Source organism: Nannobrachium achirus (assembly GCF_963921795.1).
Source record: "Nannobrachium achirus genome assembly, chromosome: 4".
Lineage (NCBI taxonomy): Eukaryota > Metazoa > Chordata > Actinopteri > Myctophiformes > Myctophidae > Nannobrachium > Nannobrachium achirus.
The window spans coordinates 28,583,607-28,605,059 of NC_137813.1; the positions used below are offsets into that span (position 1 = coordinate 28,583,607).

The 21,453-nt window shown below is 43.3% G+C and overlaps 2 protein-coding genes across 2 annotated transcripts; both read right to left on the reverse strand.

Moving 5' to 3' along the window:
- Positions 1-2,238: 2,238 nt before the first annotated feature.
- LOC308282809 (glucose-6-phosphatase catalytic subunit 1-like) lies at positions 2,239-9,030 on the reverse strand (the record flags this gene model as incomplete). Its single annotated transcript, XM_080723196.1, has 3 exons — positions 2,239-2,774; positions 3,143-3,258; positions 8,993-9,030. 3 exons carry the CDS (start codon positions 9,028-9,030, stop codon positions 2,239-2,241), a joined length of 690 nt encoding a protein of 229 aa, XP_080579322.1.
- Positions 9,031-9,207: 177 nt separating this feature from the next.
- On the reverse strand, positions 9,208-12,469 carry LOC308282810 (glucose-6-phosphatase catalytic subunit 1-like; the record flags this gene model as incomplete). The annotated part of the gene is made up of 5 exons (XM_080723197.1): positions 9,208-9,743; positions 10,183-10,298; positions 10,610-10,715; positions 11,509-11,618; positions 12,252-12,469. The coding sequence occupies 5 exons, from the start codon at positions 12,467-12,469 to the stop codon at positions 9,208-9,210; spliced, it is 1,086 nt and encodes a 361-aa protein (XP_080579323.1).
- Between the last annotated feature and the right edge of the window lie 8,984 nt (positions 12,470-21,453).

The following is a 21,453-nucleotide window of genomic DNA, read 5'->3' on the forward strand; positions in this document are numbered from 1 at the left end:
AGCCCCTGCTCTAAAAAAGCCAGCAACCCCATAGTAGCCCCCCTAGTCACAATTCTCTGGAGCTACCGCTGCCTACCCTAGAGGGTCAGCAAAGAAAACATACAAAATAAAACAAATCAAGGTTCCTGTTGTTGCATAACATTGTTCATAACATTGTGCAAAAATAATAGCCTATTTAAAATGCATTTCAGTTGTATAATCTTTTTTATAGGCAAAGGGTTTCTTTTTTCCTTGTTTTTTTCCTCCCTGTAAGCACAAGATGACCCTTTTGCAGATGTTTGTGCCGGTATGTTACATGTAGAATATGTTACAGGTAGGCCTACATGTGTTTGTTATATTGAGCCTGGATCGAGGGATTATACCGTGTAGGTCTATACTTCGCACAGAGAATTTCTTGAGAATTCAATGTTTGTTCCAGAAATACCCCCCTCCATCCCTCTCTCTCTCTCTCTCTCTCTCTCTCTCTCTCTCTCTCTCTCTCTCTCTCTCTCTCTCTCTCTCTCTCTGACACACACACACACACACACACACACACACACACACACACACACACACACACACACACACACACACACACTCACTCCTCTTTTTATGTCTCCTTTATTTGTATCTCTCCTTCATCTGTCCCCCCCTTTCCGTTTCCATTTCTCTTCCTTTAACCCAGTGGTTCTCAAACGTTTTGGGCTTCAGTACCCCCTTTTCCTTATTGCTGAATCCAAGTACCCCCTTCAATTGTCAGCAACATTTTGACTAGAAAATACTGACATCAAAAGTCCAGTTTTTACGTCAATATGTTGAAAATAAGTAGATTGTTTTCTATTCAGTAACAGTAAAATTCTTACTTAGTTTGGTTTAAAGCTTAACGGAGCAGCACGTACATTCACATAAATTTGTCAATGTTGTTTTATCATTAAAAAACCAGTAAAATATGTTCTCTCAAGTACCCCCTGATGTAGTACCTCTGCGTAACCCTAGGGGTACACGTACCCCCATTTGAGAAACACTGCTTTAACCAGTCTCTTTCTCACCCTTTTTGTGAACGTATTTAATCTCTCCTCTTATCTCCTATTCCCCTGGACCTCCCTGCATTCCACTACTATACACAGTAATACTTCATTCAGACAAGATGGTGCAGGCCTCTCTCTCTCTCTCTCTCTCTCTCTCTCTCTCTCTCTCTCTCTCTCTCTCTCTCTCACTCTTGTGACTCCTGGAACACTCCATACAATCACATCTGGACTCAAACTGAGCAGTTCTTTATGTTGTTTTTAACCAGTGGACTCTCTTTATTTTCTCCCCCATGACAGTGGCCATTAGTATAGATCAGTGTGTAAACATGTATTGTAATTACTTTGTTGTTTGCTTATAAAGCATCAGTTCAAGTCAAACTCTGTATAAAACAAATCATACTCTCACCTACCACTTTTCCATTGACAAGGAAAATAATTGGCAAATTTTAGCCCAAGGAATGTTTTTCATGCAAAACAGATGTTTGCAATGGATTCAGAATCATGAAAAAACCATAGTTTCACCCCTCATATAGGCCTACTACTTAAAGCAGATTCATATTTTGCTTTTTTCCCCCTGTATAGTAAAGTTAATGGGACACCAACTCTAGCAGCTGATAATACCAATTTAGCTGTGTCTCAGAAAGGGTTATCATACCAAATTTAATCTACAGATATAGAGCTTTTCAAAAAAGCATGGTATTGGTAACCTTTGCCACCTTTTGAATACCGACATCTCGTATGGCCCATGGACTAATTTGGGTGTCCTTCAAAGAAAAAATAAAGCATGCTCCATTGTTTGGTGAGCTGAAACGGTGCCATGAAACTGCCAGAGCAGTATTACTAACAAACAAAAGAATGGCTCGCAAGTCACTTTCAGTAGCTCCAATATTTATTTGAGACAACAAGCAGCATACACATAAACGTTTAGACCGCACTTGGTCTTCTTCAGTATATCCGCGAAACGGAAACTGTGTCATTAAATACACATTTGGGGTGAATACTTATTGGCTCCACCTGGTGAGCAGGAGCTCCATGCACCACCAATAATACATGATAATATTTACAAACATGATTCATAACAAAATTTGTTACATGATTCTTCTAAATGTACATAGTTCTCTGCAAATACAGGTATACGTGATTGTAGCCAACAGTGCATCAATATTTTTGTATTTTTTACTTTTTATAAATATTTGGGTGTCCTTGACATGAAAATGTTTGAGAAACAGCGTCAATGTTTCTTTACCCCGAGGCACAGCGCGCCGGCCACGCAGTACGGCACGACGGCCACAGTGGCCAGAGGTACCATGGCGCTCTTACAGAAAGACAGGAGATAGAACAGCACCCTACTGTGTGCGGGCAGCCTGAACGTAGAGTCAAACAGATGCAACAGCACCAGGGAGACAACTATGCACCCCGACCTGTACGTGGCACCGGCACCACCAGCACCAACGCCGCCGCTGCCAGCGAGTGTTCTCTTGGTCACTGCATGGAGGGGAGAGTGGAGACCCAAGCCCAGACCAAACAGGGTGCCGGCGTTTCGGAACAGGCTGGCGAAGGGGCTCATGTCCATGTTGACCCACTCCGACCGGTGGCACCAGCGCTGGGCCTTGTCCAGGGTCCAGAGGAGGTCCACACCCACCGCCTGCAGGAGCAGGTAGAGGAGGAGAGCCAGGGAGATGAGGAAGGCGGTGGTGTGGAGGTAGCGGCAAAGACTGGCCCCGTAGATCCACTGCAGGCGGTTGAATGTCTCTGCGATCAGGATGCCTGAGGAAACGACATGGGAGAAGGCAAATGTTATCAGAGCATATTAGACAGACAGACAGACACTAACTGTCTCACACACACACACACACACACACACACACACACACACACACACACACACACACACACACACACACACAACACACACACACACACACACACACACACACACACACACACACACACACACACACACACACACACACACACACTGTCTGAAGGAAGCCAAACAAAAATAAGTTTTACTCTTTTATGTACCTGTACAAAAGATGTAACAATAAAGTACAACCTTGAACCTTGAGACAGAGACAGAGAGAGCAGAGCTTAAGCGAAAGATATAGAGGGAGAGAGCCGAGTGTTGTACTGACCTATAATTACCCCAGAGATGACCTGGTGAGGGAAGTGAGCAGCCAGAAATACCCTGGAGAGGCCCACACACACCTGAACACACCAGAACACCATCCACATGGACACACACACACACCTGGGGGGAGAGACATAAACAGGGTCAGAAGTCATATGGTTTTACATACAAACACACACACACGCACACACACACACACACACACACACACACACACACACATGCACTGAGTCACGACACAGGCACACACACGCACCCACACACACACACACACACACACACACACACACACACACACACACACACACACACACACACACACACACACACACACACACACACACACACACACACACACACACACACACACACACACACAAATAGTAATACTGTTCAAATGTTACTACTACTCGCAAGTACTGAGCCAAAGTGTAGGTGCAGGCCAGATTGTGCTGCGCATGTGCCATACCCCGGTACCACGGCTGGGACACGCCCAGTGTGATATCCTTCTCTTTTTATTCTAGGGTTTGTCTACCCAGTCCTGTGAAATTCATTCAGGAAGTCAAAGTGGCCAATTGGAATGGAATCCTATCATAGGATCTCGGGATACACATGGAATGGTGTGGCTTCAATGCTCAATAGCCAAACTGTGACGTCAATCACAGAGCCCCTTTGACTTCCATTATAAAAGCTAAATAAAAAACATTCCTTTTCATTTCCGGTAAAATGTTCCCTCCCGACAGCGATGAAAAAGTGATTCAATCAAATAATTTCAGAATATGTCTACCTTTATTATGAGACACTGGAACATTGACAAGGTGCTCCTTTACCTTTAAAAAAAATCAAATGAAAATGTGCATGGATCAAATATTCAAATAGTACAGGGCTCAGTTTGAAATATGGGTTTCAATAATTGCCTGCAGTACACTGGGTTTTGATAGTCTACATAGGGTTTGTGCAGCCTGCAGTGGGTTGCTGGTTCGATTCCTGAGCCCTACCCAGGTTTGCTGCGTGTCTCTCCCTGTCTCTCCCTAGTTTTGTGTCCATCTACAGTCTGTCGATAAAGGCATAAAAAGCCTAAAAATATATATTAAAGAAAAAAAAATGTACTTAAGTAGGCCTACAGTACTTAAGTAAAAGGAGTAGTTCACCACTTTTCAACCTGTCTTCATATAATAGGCCCTCACTAATGTTCATAATAAAATAGCACAATTTTTTTCTATTCAGTCTGGGTCTCATAGGAGAGCTGTCAAATCCTTCCTACCGGTGACATCATCGTTTGACAAAAAAAGATTCAATAATATATATATATTTTTTTAAATAGATTTTTATTATCACGAGAACAATGGCTTCCACTTTAACATTGCAACTTTTTCAGGAATAGAAAGCCTGCAGTTTCTATTAGCTTGCATTTCCCATTGATGATGTCACCGGTAGGAAGGATTTGACCCACCCACAGCTCTCCTATGAGACCCAAACTGAGTAGAAAAAAAATGATATTTTATCATGAACATTAGTGAGGACATATGAAGATAGGTTGAAAAGTGGTGGAGTTCCCCTTTAAGAAAATGTACTTAGTTACTTTACACCACTGAGTTACTTTAAACCACTGAATTTTGTTAACGACCCACTGAAGAAATGACCGTAACTTGCTCTCTCCTCTCAGTGAGCTAGCTCTGTTAGCGTTGCCTGTTGCCTGCCTGGTCTGACGAGTTGGGGGCCGGGGTTCGACTCCCACTCGGGTCGCATCAAACTTGCTCATAACCGGTACCAGTGCCATGCGATAGACCGGCGGTAACTTGCTCCGCTAAGGGAGCTATCTCTCTTCACATTGTTGATCGGCTATTTTTACATGACCGAAATGCATATAGGCCTATATAGTCTGTTTTATAATAATACTAATCAAAACCTACAAAGTAACTATAGTGACTAAAGCTTTCAAATAATTGCAGTGGAGTAAAAAGTACAGTATTTGGATCCGAAATGTAGTGGAGTAGAAGTAAAAGTATTGGAAATTGGAAATAGGTCAATTACAAATACCTCAAAAGTGTAGCCTACTTTCCACCGCTATTTCAAGAAACAGTAGATATGCACCAGGCCAAGGGACGGGTCTCAATTTGAGGATCTATAGGCCTAATAGTCTAATAATGTTTGTTGCAAGAGGAACAACTAGTTTGTTTTATTAATGTATCAATAATAATTTCTGTCATGTAATTATGAGACAGTGTGCAAATGGAACCAAATGGTGCCCTGCTGTAATAGCCTAATGGTCCATTTGGTTCCATTTGCAGTCTGCAAATGCATGACAGTTCACGCTGTCCTATTGTAACACTAAGGAGTTTACTGTGTAGTTTATAAAAAGGAACAAAACCCAACATGGGGACAGATTCACTGAACAGTCTCCAGAAAAGAATTTGAAAGGCCTAGCTATCAATCTATTCATTTCCAAAGGTGCTCAGTTGCCTGCCTGACAATCTGAATGGGGGGGGGGTAGAACGATTCTGCCTTATTGTTCCTCGCTGGCAGAATAACCACAAACCACAATATAGTCTAATTATGGATAAATCATCTGACTGATTATTAATGAGGTGAGCCTATGTACAGTAATGCCAGCAAGTCTAAAAGCTATAGCAGTCTCATTGATTGTCAAAGGGCAGAGATTGTGTGCAAATGAAACGGTAAGCTAAACAACCCGACATCTGCTAATCAATATATATTAATGAAAGTGTCAAAACAGTAGTAACGTTCCAAATTATGGTCTTAATAATCAGCAACCAATAGAATTACAATGAGAGAGAAGCTGTGAAGTGTGAACCATACCTCTATCGCTCTGGCAGACAATAAGTAGGCTAATAATAATAATAATCCTTTGGCAAAAAGAAAATCCATGTTTTGTTCTTTTTTTAAATCAGATCCAAAAGTTGTCAGCAGCTAGATCCTCAACAGTTTGACATTGTTATCAGTTAACAAAGTTAATTGTTTTCACCTGCACTCAGAGAGTGGGCAGGTCTATGGGCTGGAGCCAGGCAAGAGTAGAAGTGCATATTTACACCACATACTAGCACGTTTGACGCTAGATGGCAGTATTGGGTAAATTATTGTTGATTGATAGGAGGGTATAGGTTGCAAAAACAAGCAAAATCGAAACGTTGAATGTCAGACAAATATATGCAAACACATCATTATTCATTATGAATGAGTAGAAATCGAAAATAAAAATATGTACAGAAGCCTTTAATAATAGTAGCCTAAACTGTTCGGGAGGTGATTTTCAATGGCAGAAACACTAGGCTATAGCTGTGGTTCTCAAGCTTTTTAATTTCAAGGACCATATCTGTACTGCTACCCTGTAGCCTACCAGAAGGTTACAGAGCCCCAAAGACCCCTGTTTGGTCCCTGGACCCTGCTGTGAGCATCACTGCACTACAGGCCGTTGATCCAAAAAAACAGACTAGTCATTAAAAAGCTCTTGTACAACTTTGCTGGACTTATGATATATTTGCCTACCCTTAGGGGTGGCTCCAGGGAGGAGCTAGAGAATCACCCAATTGTGATTAAAACTATTTATGGCATAAATAAATAAAAATATATAGCCAGTGAAAGACAATTATAACATTATACTGTTCATGCTGGAAAGCATCTTCAGCCTATAACAAAAACCCTACCCGATCACAGTCCATAGATTTAAACCTGGTATCTGCCAATGATCTGATCTGTTCAGTTTTCCATACCTAAGCCAGAGAATCTAATTTGTGGTATTAGTATTATTCATTATTGTATGTTGCCAAAATTCATTAGCCCCTGCTCTAAAAAAGCCAGCAACCCATAGTAGCCCCCCTAGTCACAATTCTCTGGAGCTACCGCTGCCTACCCTAGAGGGTCAGCAAAGAAAACATACAAAATAAAACAAATCAAGGTTCCTGTTGTTGCATAACATTGTTCATAACATTGTGCAAAAATAATAGCCTATTTAAAATGCATTTCAGTTGTATAATCTTTTTTATAGGCAAAGGGTTTATTTTTTCCTTGTTTTTTTCCTCCCTGTAAGCACAAGATGACCCTTTTGCAGATGTTTGTATGTGCCGGTATGTTACATGTAGAATATGTTACAGATAGGCCTACATGTGTTTGTTATATTGAGCCTGGATCGAGGGATTATACCGTGTAGGTCTATACTTCGCACAGAGAACTTCTTGAGAATTCAATGTTTGTTCCAGAAATACCCCCCTCCCTCCCTCCCTCTCTCTCTCTCTCTCTCTCTCTCTCTCTGACACACACACACACACTCACACGCACACACACACACACACACACACACACACACACACACACACACACACACACACACACACACACACACTCACTCCTCTTTTTATGTCTCCTTTATTTGTATCTCTCCTTCATCTGCCCCCCCCCCCCCCCCCCCCTTTCCGTTTCCATTTCTCTTCCTTTAACCCAGTGGTTCTCAAACGTTTTGGGCTTCAGTACCCCCTTTTCCTTATTGCTGAATCCAAGTACCCCCTTCAATTGTCAGCAACATTTTGACTAGAAAATACTGACATCAAAAGTCCAGTTTTTACGTCAATATGTTGAAAATAAGTAGATTGTTTTCTATTCAGTAACAGTAAAATTCGTACTTAGTTTGGTTTAAAGCTTAACGGAGCAGCACGTACATTCACATACATTTGTCAATGTTTTATCATTAAACAACCAGTAAAATATGTTCTCTCAAGTACCCCCTGTAGTACCTCTGCGTAACCCTAGGGGTACACGTACCCCCATTTGAGAAACACTGCTTTAACCAGTCTCTTTCTCACCCTTTTTGTGAACGTATTTAATCTCTCCTCTTATCTCCTATTCCCCTGGACCTCCCTGCATTCCACTACTATACAGTAATACTTCATTCAGACAAGATGGTGCAGGCCTCTCTCTCTCTCTCTCTCTCTCTCTCTCTCTCTCTCTCTCTCTCTCTCTCTCTCTCTCTCTCTCTCTATCTCTCTCTCTCTCTCTCTCTCTCTCTCTCTCTCTCTCACTCTTGTGACTCCTGGAACACTCCATACAATCACATCTGGACTCAAACTGAGCAGTTCTTTATGTTGTTTTTAACCAGTGGACTCTCTTTATTTTCTCCCCCATGACAATGGCCATTAGTATAGATCAGTGGGTAAACATGTATTGTAATTACTTTGTTGTTTGCTTATAAAGCATCAGTTCAAGTCAAACTCTGTATAAAACAAATCATACTCTCACCTACCACTTTTCCATTGACAAGGAAAAGAATTGGCAAATTTTAGCCCAAGGAATGTTTTTCATGCAAAACAGATGTTTGCAATGGATTCAGAATCATGAAAAAACCCTAGTTTGACCCCTCATATAGGCCTACTACTTAAAGCAGATTCATTTTTTGCTTTTTTCCCCCCTGTATAGTAAAGTTAATGGGACACCAACTCTAGCGGCTGATAATACCAATTTAGCTGTGTCTCAGAAAGGGTTATCATACCAAATTATAATCTACAGATATAGAGCTTTTCAAAAAAGCATGGTAACCTTTGCCACCTTTTGGATACCGACATCTCGTATGGCCCATGGACTAATTTGGGTGTCCTTCAAAGAAAAAATAAAGCATCCTCCGTTGTTTGGTGAGCTGAAACGGTGCCATGAAACTGCCAGAGCAGTATTACTGACAAATAAAAGAATGGCTCGCAAGTCACTTTCAGTAGCTCCAATATTTATTTGAGACAACAAGCAGCATACACATAAACGTTTAGACTGCACTTGGTCTTCTTCAGTATATCCGGGAAACAGAAACTGTGTCATTAAATACACATTTGGGGTGAATACTTATTGGCCCCACCTGGTGAGCAGGAGCTCCATGCACCACCAATAATACATGATAATATTTACAAACATGATTCATTACAAAATTTGTTACATGATTCTTCTAAATGTACATTGTTCTCTGCAAATAGGTATACATGATTGTAGCCAACAGTGCATCAATATTTTTGTATTTTTTACTTTTTATAAATATTTGGGTGTCCTTGACATGAAAATGTTTGAGAAACAGCGTCAATGTTTCTTTACCCTGAGGCACAGCGCGCCGGCCACGCAGTACGGCACGACGGCCACAGTGGCCAGAGGCACCATGGCGCTCTTACAGAAAGACAGGAGATAGAACAGCACCCTACTGTGTGCGGGCAGCCTGAACGTAGAGTCAAACAGATGCAACAGCACCAGGGAGACAACTATGCACCCCGACCTGTACGTGGCACCGGCACCACCAGCACCAACGCCGCCGCTGCCAGCGAGTGTTCTCTTGGTCACTGCATGGAGAGGAGAGTGGAGACCCAAGCCCAGACCAAACAGGGTGCCGGCGTTTCGGAACAGGCTGGCGAAGGGGCTCGTGTCCATGTTGACCCACTCCGACCGGTGGCACCAGCGCTGGGCCTTGTCCAGAGTCCAGAGGAGGTCCACACCCACCGCCTGCAGGAGCAGGTAGAGGAGGAGAGCCAGGGAGATGAGGAAGACGGTGGTGTGGAGGTAGCGGCAAAGACTGGCCCCGTAGATCCACTGCAGGCGGTTGAATGTCTCTGCGATCAGGATGCCTGAGGAAACAACGTGGGAGAAGGGAAATGGGATCAGAGCATGTTAGACAGACAGACTGACAGACAGACAGACAGACAGACAGACAGACAGACAGACAGACAGACAGACAGACAGACAGACAGACAGACAGACAGACAGACAGACACTAACTGTTACACACACACACACGCACGCACGCACGCACGCACGCACGCACGCACGCACGCACGCACGCACGCACGCACGCACGCACGCACACACACACACACACACACACACACACACACACACTAACATTGTCTGAAGGAAGCCAAACAAAAATAAGTTTTACTCTTTTATGTACCCGTACAAAAGATGTAACAATATGTACAACCTTGAACCTTGAACCTTGAGACAGAGACAGAGAGAGCAGAGCTTAAGCGAAAGATACAGAGGGAGAGAGCCGAGTGTTGTACTGACCTATAATTACCCCAGAGATGACCTGGTGAGGGAAGTGAGCAGCCAGAAATACCCTGGAGAGGCCCACACACACCTGAACACACCAAAACACCATCCACATGGACCCACACACACACCTGGGGGGAGAGACATAAACAGGGTCAGAAGTCATACGGTTTTACACACACACACACACACACACACACACACACACACACACACACACACACACACACACACACACACACACACACACACACTGAGTCACGACACAGGCACACACATGCACCCACCCACCCACACACACACACACACACAAACACACACACACACACACACACACACACACACACACACACACACACACACACACACACACACACACACACACACACACACAAAATAGTAATACTGTTCAAATGTCCAACTTGCTTGAGTTTGACCTCACCACTTTATGATGCGACTTCCCTGTTCCTTCAGCACTGTGGCGAGGAGTGATGACATCATGGCGTAGTAAACCCCTGCAGCCCCCATGGCGTGACCTGACGGACTTCCTGTCAGAAGAGGAGGTTGTCTGATGATACGGTAACTTCGGTAAGATATACTTTTACAACAAACCAACTGCCTATACTGTGAATGTCAATTTGATGTGAAATTGAGATTTAGAAACACCTTTTTCATATACCAGTAAGACTCCCTAATCGGGAGATAAGCGACCGTCAGGACGCATACACAAACTTTAGAAGGCAATGGTAGGCAATCAGGAGGGAATATGGGAAATGGGACAGATCCATGTTGATGACAGGACTGTAGAGCTACTGTGTACCGCTTTGCGTGATTTTAGGGCAAAATCGGTAGGAGCAGTGTCCAAAAATTTGTTTTGCAAGAATCTGCCTCATGGTGGCGCTAGAAGAGGGCCATGTGAGAAATGAGGGGTGGAGGTTGTGGTTCGGCAGCCAAGGAGTGTGTGTGCAAAGTTTGGCATGGATAGGGGCAACGGTGGCAGAGATATGAGTAGGGCAAAAGTGTGACGTGTGACGTGTGACTGACAGACAGACAGACTGACAGCCGTTAGAGGTTTTGATAGTAACTGCGACCTAACGGTCGCAACAACACAGTGTATCTATATTTAACTTTAAAAGTGCAAGTGTGAATTTCAGAGTTGAATAAACACTCTTGGTAAAAACACCCCCGCTCCCCATTAGTTTTTTTGTTTTGTTTTGTTTTTACAAATCGTTCTAATGGTTTTTCAGTGGACACCACGAAGCAGGAAAGAAACGAAAATGAGAGACAAAGAGAATAGTGAAGGAAAAGAACCATGACAAAGACTAAGAGAGAGATTCCCACCTGGTCCAGTCTCACAGGTCATCGGGAACTGCTCGATCATTGGCTGGGAGGAGTTGCCATAGTAACCTGTCTCCTGAACCCACCAATAGGGACGTTCTCCAAACAGAAGCCTGGGCAGAATGACATTGTTCAAGTTCAAGTTTCTTTTATTGTCATTCATACATTTACATCAGAGAATACATGGCAGAACAAAATTGCTAAATGTGCAATAGCAGTAGCACCATTAAAGGCACCACAGTTGTACACATACATTTTCAAATTTTAAATTAATGTATATCTTCAACAAAATCAGAATAGGGCAGCGATTCCCAACCTGTGGTCCGGGGCCCACTGATGGGACTTCAGGATATAAGTGGGAGGCCAAATAATTGGCAAGACACTAAGATTTGATTGCAAACATAACATTAACATTTTAAAAAAATGTTATCGTCTTTTTTCTTATGACCCTGAGAAAAAGAAACAAGTTTTCATTGTGATACCGATAAGTAGGAACTTAAATGTACATACTAGCCTACATTAGTACCGTTCATCCATGTCTGGAACACAATCGACTGATTCATCATTAAAATAAACAAAAAGGCCATCCATCTGATCTGACCACACAGCAGCCAAAAAGCTGCAGTGTTAAGTGGTCAGTTGGGTGGTTTCAAGTGGGCCCTGCATGGTCCAGAAAAGGCTGCATGGGAACCACTGACCTGTAGAGTTTCATGGCCTTTTAAGCGGCTGACTTACTAATCACCCACCATTTCAGTATGAGATTGAGCCAGTCCCCCACCGCCGCCACCCACACCAGCTTGACCCCTACGGGCTGCCGTAGGTGGAAACAGACAGGGAAGAACAGGAAGAAGGTGTTCCTTAGGTCTGTTGCCGTGGACACGTGCAGGAAGTATCCCTGGCTGTGCCTGTAGTTGGTCTGCAGGTACTGTGTGGCACTCACTCCAGAGCTATGGACCAAGTCCATCGTTGCTGTTGCGGGACAGGAGAGCAATGACACGGTGTGTCCTGTGCAAGGACGTGCAGAGAATGTTAGAGAGGCAGGGGCTGAAATTTCGAAAAGGGCCTTTTGGTGAAAATAGCAAACCTCCAAGCTCACAACGCGCCGCAGCGCAACGCGTTGTGAGCTTGGAGGTCGGCTATTTTCGGTGCTTGATACCACACTGAATTAAGCATAATCAATTTCTTTCACCATAGTAAAAACTGCATTCATGTTCTTTACAGACGGATAAAAGGGCAAGTGCTCAAGCCCCCTTTGATTTGTGCACGTGTGTGTGTGTGTGTGTGTGTGTGTGTGTGTGTGTGTGTGTGTGTGTGTGTGTGTGTGTGTGTGTGTGCGTGTGCGTGCGTGCGTGCGTGTGAGGGTGTGTTTGCTCTTCACAGGTTTGTTGTACATGTACATCATTTTCAGTTTAGAGTAGACAATTAGCAGATGCTGCAGTATAGTTCAGAGTATGGCATGAGCCCTAATCAACAAACAACTGGGTAAATTAATAGATTGCAGTTAAATACACACACTAAATAACATTCTTGGCATAATTATGTGGTCAGCAGTCACTATACAGTAGTATAACTGGCAACCATCAAGAAATAAACAACAAGAAGTGAAACAAGGAATAAAGGTTTGTAGGGTTGAGGTAGAGTATTAAATGAAAAGAAATTATATAAAACGAGGAGTGAATCCAGCAGTTCTAACTTGGGGGGGATCATTCCAAAGTTTGGGAGCCTGGAGGGAGAAGAGTCTAGAATGCTTGGATTGGTGGGTGTCATAGGAAAAGGAATAGTGTTGCTGATCTAAGTATGTGGGAAGGGGTCTAGCCACCAGTGCATAATATCCTGGAAAATGTTATCCCTGGCTATATATAATGACAGGTGTAATTGTGCTCAAAGGTGCGTGCGTGCCTGGGTGTGTGCCTGGGTGCATGCATACATGCCTGGGTGCATGTGCGTGTGCGTGTGACTGTGCGTGTTCATCTAAACAGAGCAAATTGAATTACATTTTGCAAAAAGATGATAAAACTTGATAGAGTCATACTGTACTTACAATGTGTGCTGACGATGTCCTGCTTGTAATGTCCTCCCTCTGTCTCTGAGTATCGGTGCCTCTAATGTGAATCTAAGCGACAAAACAACAGACCCTCTTAAAGCCTGCTGCAATATCTGCTATAAATGGACGTCCTATCTCCACAGCCATGGGGGAGTCCTCAGCTCAAGTGACCTTGGAGGTGTCCACTGAAATGCCTGCTGACTGTTTGTATGATACGAGAGTCCGTTGTGTGTTCGATTGTGGAGCGTGTACGCAGTATGATACTGCTGTGTGAGTTGTGCATGAACGGAATATTGTACAAAAACATTAGTATCCCAAGATGATCTGCGAACATAGTCTTATGTGTATTTGTCCAAATGAGGCTTGTGTGTGTGTGTGTGTGTGTGTGTGTGTGTGTGTGTCTAATATGTATGCCAGTGTGACACCACCCGTGCCTTTTATACTCTGAGGATGTACCTGGTCACACTTTGGACTTTGGCCTGGATGGCTGAGAGAGAGAGAGAGAGAGAGAGAGAGAGAGAGAGAGAGAGAGAGAGAGAGAGAGAGAGAGATGGAGAGAGAGAGAGAGAGAGAGGGAGGGAGGGAGGGAGGGAGGGAGGGATGTTAGGAGAGAATTAAGGGTGGAATGGGGGGGTTCAGAAAGTGGAAGGGAGAGGAGGGGAGCCAGAGAGAGAAGAGAGAGGTTAACATCATGCTCTCGGCGCCTGATGGAGCCACACGGAATCATGACTGTCTGGTCTGCTGTTGACTCGTGTACATGCATGCACACACACACACGCCACACGCACACACATGCACACGCACACACACACACACACACACACACACACACACACACACACACACACACACACACACACACACACACACACACACACACACACACAAACACACACTACAGCCTGTGCTTGTTTAATGGGGTTGTTTTGGTGCTGAGACAATTCTGTCCACATGATGTTTCAGTAAGAGCTGTCACCACATGGCTGAAATCAAACTCTGTATAGAGTGGTTTCTCAACCTTTTCAGGCCGCAACCCCCAAATAGACGATCTACATGCTCACAACGCCTCGCGTTGCGTTGTGAGTATGTAGATCGGCTATTTTCACAATTTCTGCCTCTAATATTTGAGAATTTGCATGGCCAATGTTTAATTTCGTAATTTTAGAGGTATTAAAAAGTCCTTTAATTGTCACTTTAGAAATGTGCATACCCTTCTATACACGAAAACGTTATGTTGGTTTGTTTACTGTTGAGTGAGAAAACAATGTTGCACATTAAGTTAATCATCTGGGGACCCCCCCCCCCCCCCCCCCCCCCCCAAAAAAAAAGAAAGAAAAGAAAATTATTTGGGGACCCCCCTGGTGGTCCCGACCCACAGGTTGAGAACCACTGCTCTATAGTATAGAGTAGCTCAGCTCTACAGTGTGGGGGTCAAACCTGGGTTATGTACTGTGTTCTGTACACAATAGCACTTGGTTACTATTGTTGTGTGTCTGACCTACAAATTGCTGTCTAGCTTCAGTCAAAAAGTAACCTGCAGATGTCCTGACCAACACACAATGAATGACCTGAGATGAGTAGACTGTCCAACATTCTGGTCCCAAACAAGATATCTTGAAAACTACTGACTGGCCATACAGGCCAAAAATAGCGGATTTGCAAGCTCACAATGAGTCGCAAGATTTGCTGTAGATGGAAATAACAGCTGATACAGTACAGTTGCGCTTTGGTCCTTTTCGCTACAGAGGATTTAAGTGTCTAACCCTGGTAACCCTATTTTGATTTAAATGTAAAGATAATATGTTTTCAAACCTTTCTCTTCTCTCTACAATATACAGTATACCATATAGTGAAAGACATTACAAATCAACAGAGCTAAAGTAAAAGACGGGTAGATGGCAATGGAAACTAGGGGAGTCCTGTAATAGCTCTAATGATGTTTACCTCCTGTGTTTCACAGCTGGCTGACAACACACACACAATCACACACAAGCACGCACGCACGCACGCCGCCCGCCCGCCCGCCCGCGCCCGCCCGCACGCACGCACGCACGCACGCACGCACGCACGCACGCACGCACGCACGCACGCACGCCCACACACACACACACACACACACACACACACACACACACACACACACACACACACACACACACACACACACACACACACACACGCAAACGCAAACACGCAGTCACATGCATGTCCATATGCTTAAATGTCCACTGTCATACAAACGCCCACTTGGATGCACTCAATCCTTCATGACATTTTGACCCTGACTGCACTTGTACATTATTGTAATATCCTTGTGTTAATTTAACTCAGAACATTGGAACTTGGAACACCAGGATTCCAGGAACCATTCATCACGTGCACATGCAATGAGACCCCGAGAGGGAAGGAGGGAGTTCCGAGGGCCACAGAGAGGTCAACCCTTTATCTTAACATTTAGACCTTATTACGCATTATCACGTTAACCATTATGTTATGCTATAACTATTAAAAAATAGCAGATATACAAGCTCACAGCGAGTTTGTAGATATGCTACTTTTTGAAAAATCATGAACATGTGTGCAAGTCTTCTATAAGTCAAGTCTTCTTCTCTTCTATAATGTCTTCTAAATCCGTCTTCTAAATCAGTGGTTCTCAAAGTTTTTCAAGTCAAGGACCCCCAAAATTACATCTATTTGGCCACGGACCCCCCCATCTCAAAATATGTTGTTCCATGAATGTTCAATTTTAAAAAGATATACTGTATTCAAAGACACAGTGTGGTGCGGTGTATTGTGGTGTGGTTTCCTCAGACCACAGCCTTCACAGAGACATGAGATGACTCTCTCATATTGGGAAGAAGGTCAGTGATTTAAAGGACCCCATTCACCTCCGGGACAACCAGATCTGTGTTTTTAGATATTTTAGTATTTCAGCATGCTACAAAGCATCATATGATGCATTTTGCATCATAATATTATGATGCATCATATGATGCAATATCATGCTACAAAGCATGATGCTTTGTAGCATGCTGAAATACTAAAATATCTAAAAACACAGATTGAACACAAAAAATAACTGTCCCAAACAACAATAAAATAAGATCTGGTTATCCCAGAGGTGAAATGGTCCTTTAACTAGGCCAGGTGTGTCTGATCTCCAGGTCCACAGTGAGGTGGATGGTGTCTCTGTCCGTGGTGCTGAACTGTCTCTGTCCTTGGTCCTGATGCCTCTCCCCATTTCTAACCCAGTGTGTTTCCTAACTAACCTTTTCCTTATTTGTCCTATTGTTCCTTCCTCTTGTTTCCACATACTTCTTGCCTCATGCTCTCATCTCCACAGTTGCATGACTTGGGGATTGAGTGCCTGACCAGGTCAACAGGCCTGCCTTCCTTCCTGCCTGCCTGCCTGCCTGCCTTCCTTCCTTCCTTCCTTCCTTCCTTCCTTCCTTCCTTCCTTCCTTCCTTCCTTCCTTCCTTCCTCCCGTCCCCCTCCCACATCCTTTCCTCTCCTCTCCCACCCCTATATCACAGGGTTAGAATAAACTATGCAGCAAACGGCTCATTAATCTAATGCCTGTGTGTACACTGGCCTGTATCACTGAGGAACCAGGTCATACACACACAGCATAACACAGTGACCTATCATGTGCAAACACAGACCTATCATGTGCAAACACAGACATACAGACACCTCGACCTCCTTCCCTCCCTTTCTCAGCCCCGGCCTCCTTCATAATTCCTTCTTTCCCTGGCTTAATCCCTTCTTCTTTCGTCCATTTCATCTCCTCTTATTTCTCAACTCTTCCCACCATCCCTGGGCAAGTTGTTTGCAAGAGAAAGCGGTTACACACATTCACACGCTCACAGCTGGGAGCCATCACAGGAACTGGAGGAGTAAACAGGTTAATTTAGAGCCTTGCTCGAGGGCAGATCACCATTCTCAACCCCTGCAACAATTTTCCCAATTGGAATTTAAATGTATACCCCACCCTGTCCCCATGCATCATGCAGTTAGCACAAAGCCCCCGCACTAAAAGGCCCCCTATCCTGTGCAGCAATGGTTCATTACTCTAATAGCTCTGGGTTGTCCCCACTAAGAAATCAGGTTATACACACACAGCTGCTGGGAACCAGTTACGCGAAGATACACTTTCTTGCTTATTTATATTTTATTATTAATGCATTCAGTCATTCATTCATTCATTCATTCATTCATTCATTCATTAACTAGACTGCACTCTGCCAAGTGCATGTGTGTGTGTGTGCGTGTGTGTGTCTGCCAACTTGCTCCTTGTAGCCAAATATGGCTGGTAATTCGTGTCACTTTCCGAAGAAAACGACTAAGTGCGACCAGCAGAGCACGCAAGTAGGGTGATGATAGCTGTCTGTGGGTATGTAGGTAGACAAGTTGGCACTCTGTCAAGGTACCAACTTGCGCTTTGTTATTTATATCAGGTCGTACTTGGTGGTGAGGTCACCACCCTGCTCCCTCATTGGCTAAAGGCCCAGCCTTTGTATTGTCAGCCACACACACACACACAGTCTCACATTCCACTTCAATGAACATGCAGGGGAAATTTAAGGGGAATATTAACCATTCAGACTGTAAGCCAACATCATATCACTCTGCTTTTAGACAATTTAAAGAAACATGATGGCAACATTTTGCTGTGAAGAAAAACAAACAGTGAAGGAGACGAACACTAATAACTGAGTCATAAATCAATGGTGGATTGTAGAGAAGGACAGATGCAACAGCACCCTCTAGCAGATTTCAGGGCATACTACTGTGCCAAGAAGCAATAGAACAGTAAGCCAATAAGCTTTGTTCATGGTGCATGCGGGCGTGCGTGTGAGCGTGTGCGTGTGTGAGTGCATGTCGGGTGGGAAACACAACCCTGAGTATGATGTAAGAGCAAATGTCAGGCCGCCATGTGAATAATGTAAACTGGCGAGGTTCACGTACAAACCCTTGTCTCAAGTCAAGGAAAGTTTGTAGAATACATGAAAAAAACAAGGCAATTCAAATTCTATGCATTAATGACAAGACAGCATTAAGACTTTAAAAACATTTAAAAAATAAAACAGAAAAACGAGAGAGTGAAATTACAGTGCACTAGAATCTTTGATTTAACTACTTGATGTCACTACAAGCACCTCAATTAACTGTAGTCTAAAGGCACAGTGCCATGAGCAGGGGGTGATATGTGAGATGTCTATAGTTCCACTATTTCTGTATGACAAAGTATTAAATAGGGCTTAAGTGGTTGCGCTGCATCTTCATCAGATTCATGATATTACACTACTGATCAGCATCTTTTTGCCATTATCTTATGGTAATGCGTAGAGGTGAAGTAAGGACTAACTTTGCAGAGCAGAGAAGAACCTGGACTGTGTCAACAAAGCTGTGCTTCCCACATTCATGGGAGACCTGCTACTTGCTACTGTCAAACACCCATGAGGACCCAGCAGCTCCATACATAGACCTGGATGTGTCTGTGTACAGTGCTACTGTCTCTGTTTAAACTAAGAGAAGTTTTACTGTCAAAACACAAGACAACAGAGAGACAACAATGGGATTGTCAGGGTAAATTCTTACACTTTCAGTTAAATTAAGACTCAGGAATTCCACTGCAGTAATTCTCAACCCTTTTAAATTCAAGAACAGCCAGTTTAATGTATTAGGCCATGGACCCCCATTTGATATTATTTTTTATTTCTGGGATAGCTCTAAAATTCTCTGTGATGTTTGTACTCTGAGAATGTACAAATTAATCCTTATGGGTCCATTTGGTTACATTAGTAGACTCTTTGAGTTACATAACCGTTAGGTTCCATTTGGTTACTAGCAATCAATGTTTTGGTTGGGGACCCCCTTAACAGTGTTTGCCGACCTGGTGTCAAAGATACATTTTAAACATGTTGCACAAACTCAAAACTGGCTTTCATCCACTGTCTGCCTTCATGTTCACAATGTGATATCAGTCAGTCCAACTTCATAAGAATCTATTATCTATCCCACATGTAACATCCTTCTGTGAACTACAGTAATAATATTGTTATTGTTAGGCCTATTTTGGGCATTTCATAGCTGTAAGAAATGACAGAAACAGTCAACAATCTCCTCTATAGCTGGTAGTTCGGCTAATTTTGTATCTATAGTATTCATCTTATGAACATGTCTGTGTGTGTGTGTGTGTGTGTGTGTGTGTGTGTGTGTGTGTGTGTGTGTGTGTGTGTGTGTGTGTGTGTGTGTGTGTGTGTGTGTGTGTGTGTGTGTGTGTGTGTGCGTGCGTGCGTGCGTGCGTGCGTGCGTGCGTGCGTGCGTGCGTGCGTGCGTGCGTGCGTGCGTGCGTGTGTGTGAGACCGTCCTTGCGTGCATGCACATTTGTGTGTGTATAGGGGGGGGGGCTGGGTACTACAGTATATAATGCTCCATAAACACCTTCCCTTGATTACTTTAGGTCTTAATTGGAGAAGGCAGCTCTGTATGGTCGTTGTAAACTTGATACTGTATTCACTTAGCCTCGGGCCAGCCTAGATACTAATGCATCTAGCTAACTGACTGCAGTATGATGTATCTTCCCTCCTTGTTTTAACATGGGTCGGGATGTCTAGCTGGCTAGGCTAGTATTCACTGCCCTCTTTTGGAAAAGGACCTGAGTGTTGAGTAGATGTAGATGGGGTTGTTTTAAGATGTTATGGAATTTGCTATTGAGTTTCCAGTAAGTGTCATATTGGACCTGACTCAAAAATACCACTTAACTAGTCTGTATACTTTGTTTACCAGAGTCTCCCAGGGCTCTATACAAGGCCCGCTCCTTTTGTTTCCACTACAATAACTATTTTTGCAGACAATTAGACGACCGATGACATGTTGTGAGCTTGAAGATCAGGTCTTTTGGCAGAAGGTTCGCCCCAAAATAGGGTTCATGTTGGTAAATCATTTGTTATGGAATGCTCCCAGATAAGTCCAGTGACCTTTTGTCATTCACACTCTTATCCTTCTAAGTTTATACATCCATCTTTTGGCAAAGGAGCACTGCCAGGAAACAGAGTGATCAAAAAGGATATACTGACAGTCAAATTTAAAAATGTCACCTCACAGCTGTCACAGATTCTTTTTTGTTAAATATTGATGTATTGATTTATACAGTAAACTTGCAATTCCGACGAGTTTGCGTAAATGTTGCCTACAAATACATTTTGACTTCAAATATTGATGTACTTGGTTGGACAAACATCAAATGCTGACACTGTTTTATATCACCACAATTGAAAGCCCTAAGACCTCAAATATTGGCTAAATCAGGTCGGTCTCCAAACAAGTGCATTATGTGCGGACAGTGCGGCTGACTATGCAGTGAGATGATGTAAGTCTACCCTTTCGACAGATCAAGGATAGGAAAAAGTCCAAAGTAGTCTGGGTCTGGAGTTGTGGAGTTAAGTAAATTGGAAAGAGATTCACAGATTTGCTATTGCGGGGTTAGCTCAGGAACAAAACCTTCTATGGTCTACTATGGTGAATGGTCAATGTTCAGTGGTCTACTTTAGACTCTAGCGTTATCGCATACTAACTGGTAGAATAGAAAACTATTGACAACCACTGGTGTTGGATATACTTGGATATGTTTATGGTTAATATTCATATCTTTCATCAATATTGTTGCATGCCAACAATGACTGTTATGTGCAGTGACTGTTATGTGCACTCTTTTGTTTGGCACTGTTTGTTAAGTTATGCTTTGAGTATAGCTTTTGTGTGTGTGTGACGTGTCACTTATGAGTGTTGAATGTTTCGTGGTCACTTTATGTATATATTCTTCTTCTTTTTTTTTTTGCAATAGCTTTCGACACTTTATGTTTTATTTATCTTTTTTTGTGCTTGCTCTTTGGACTGT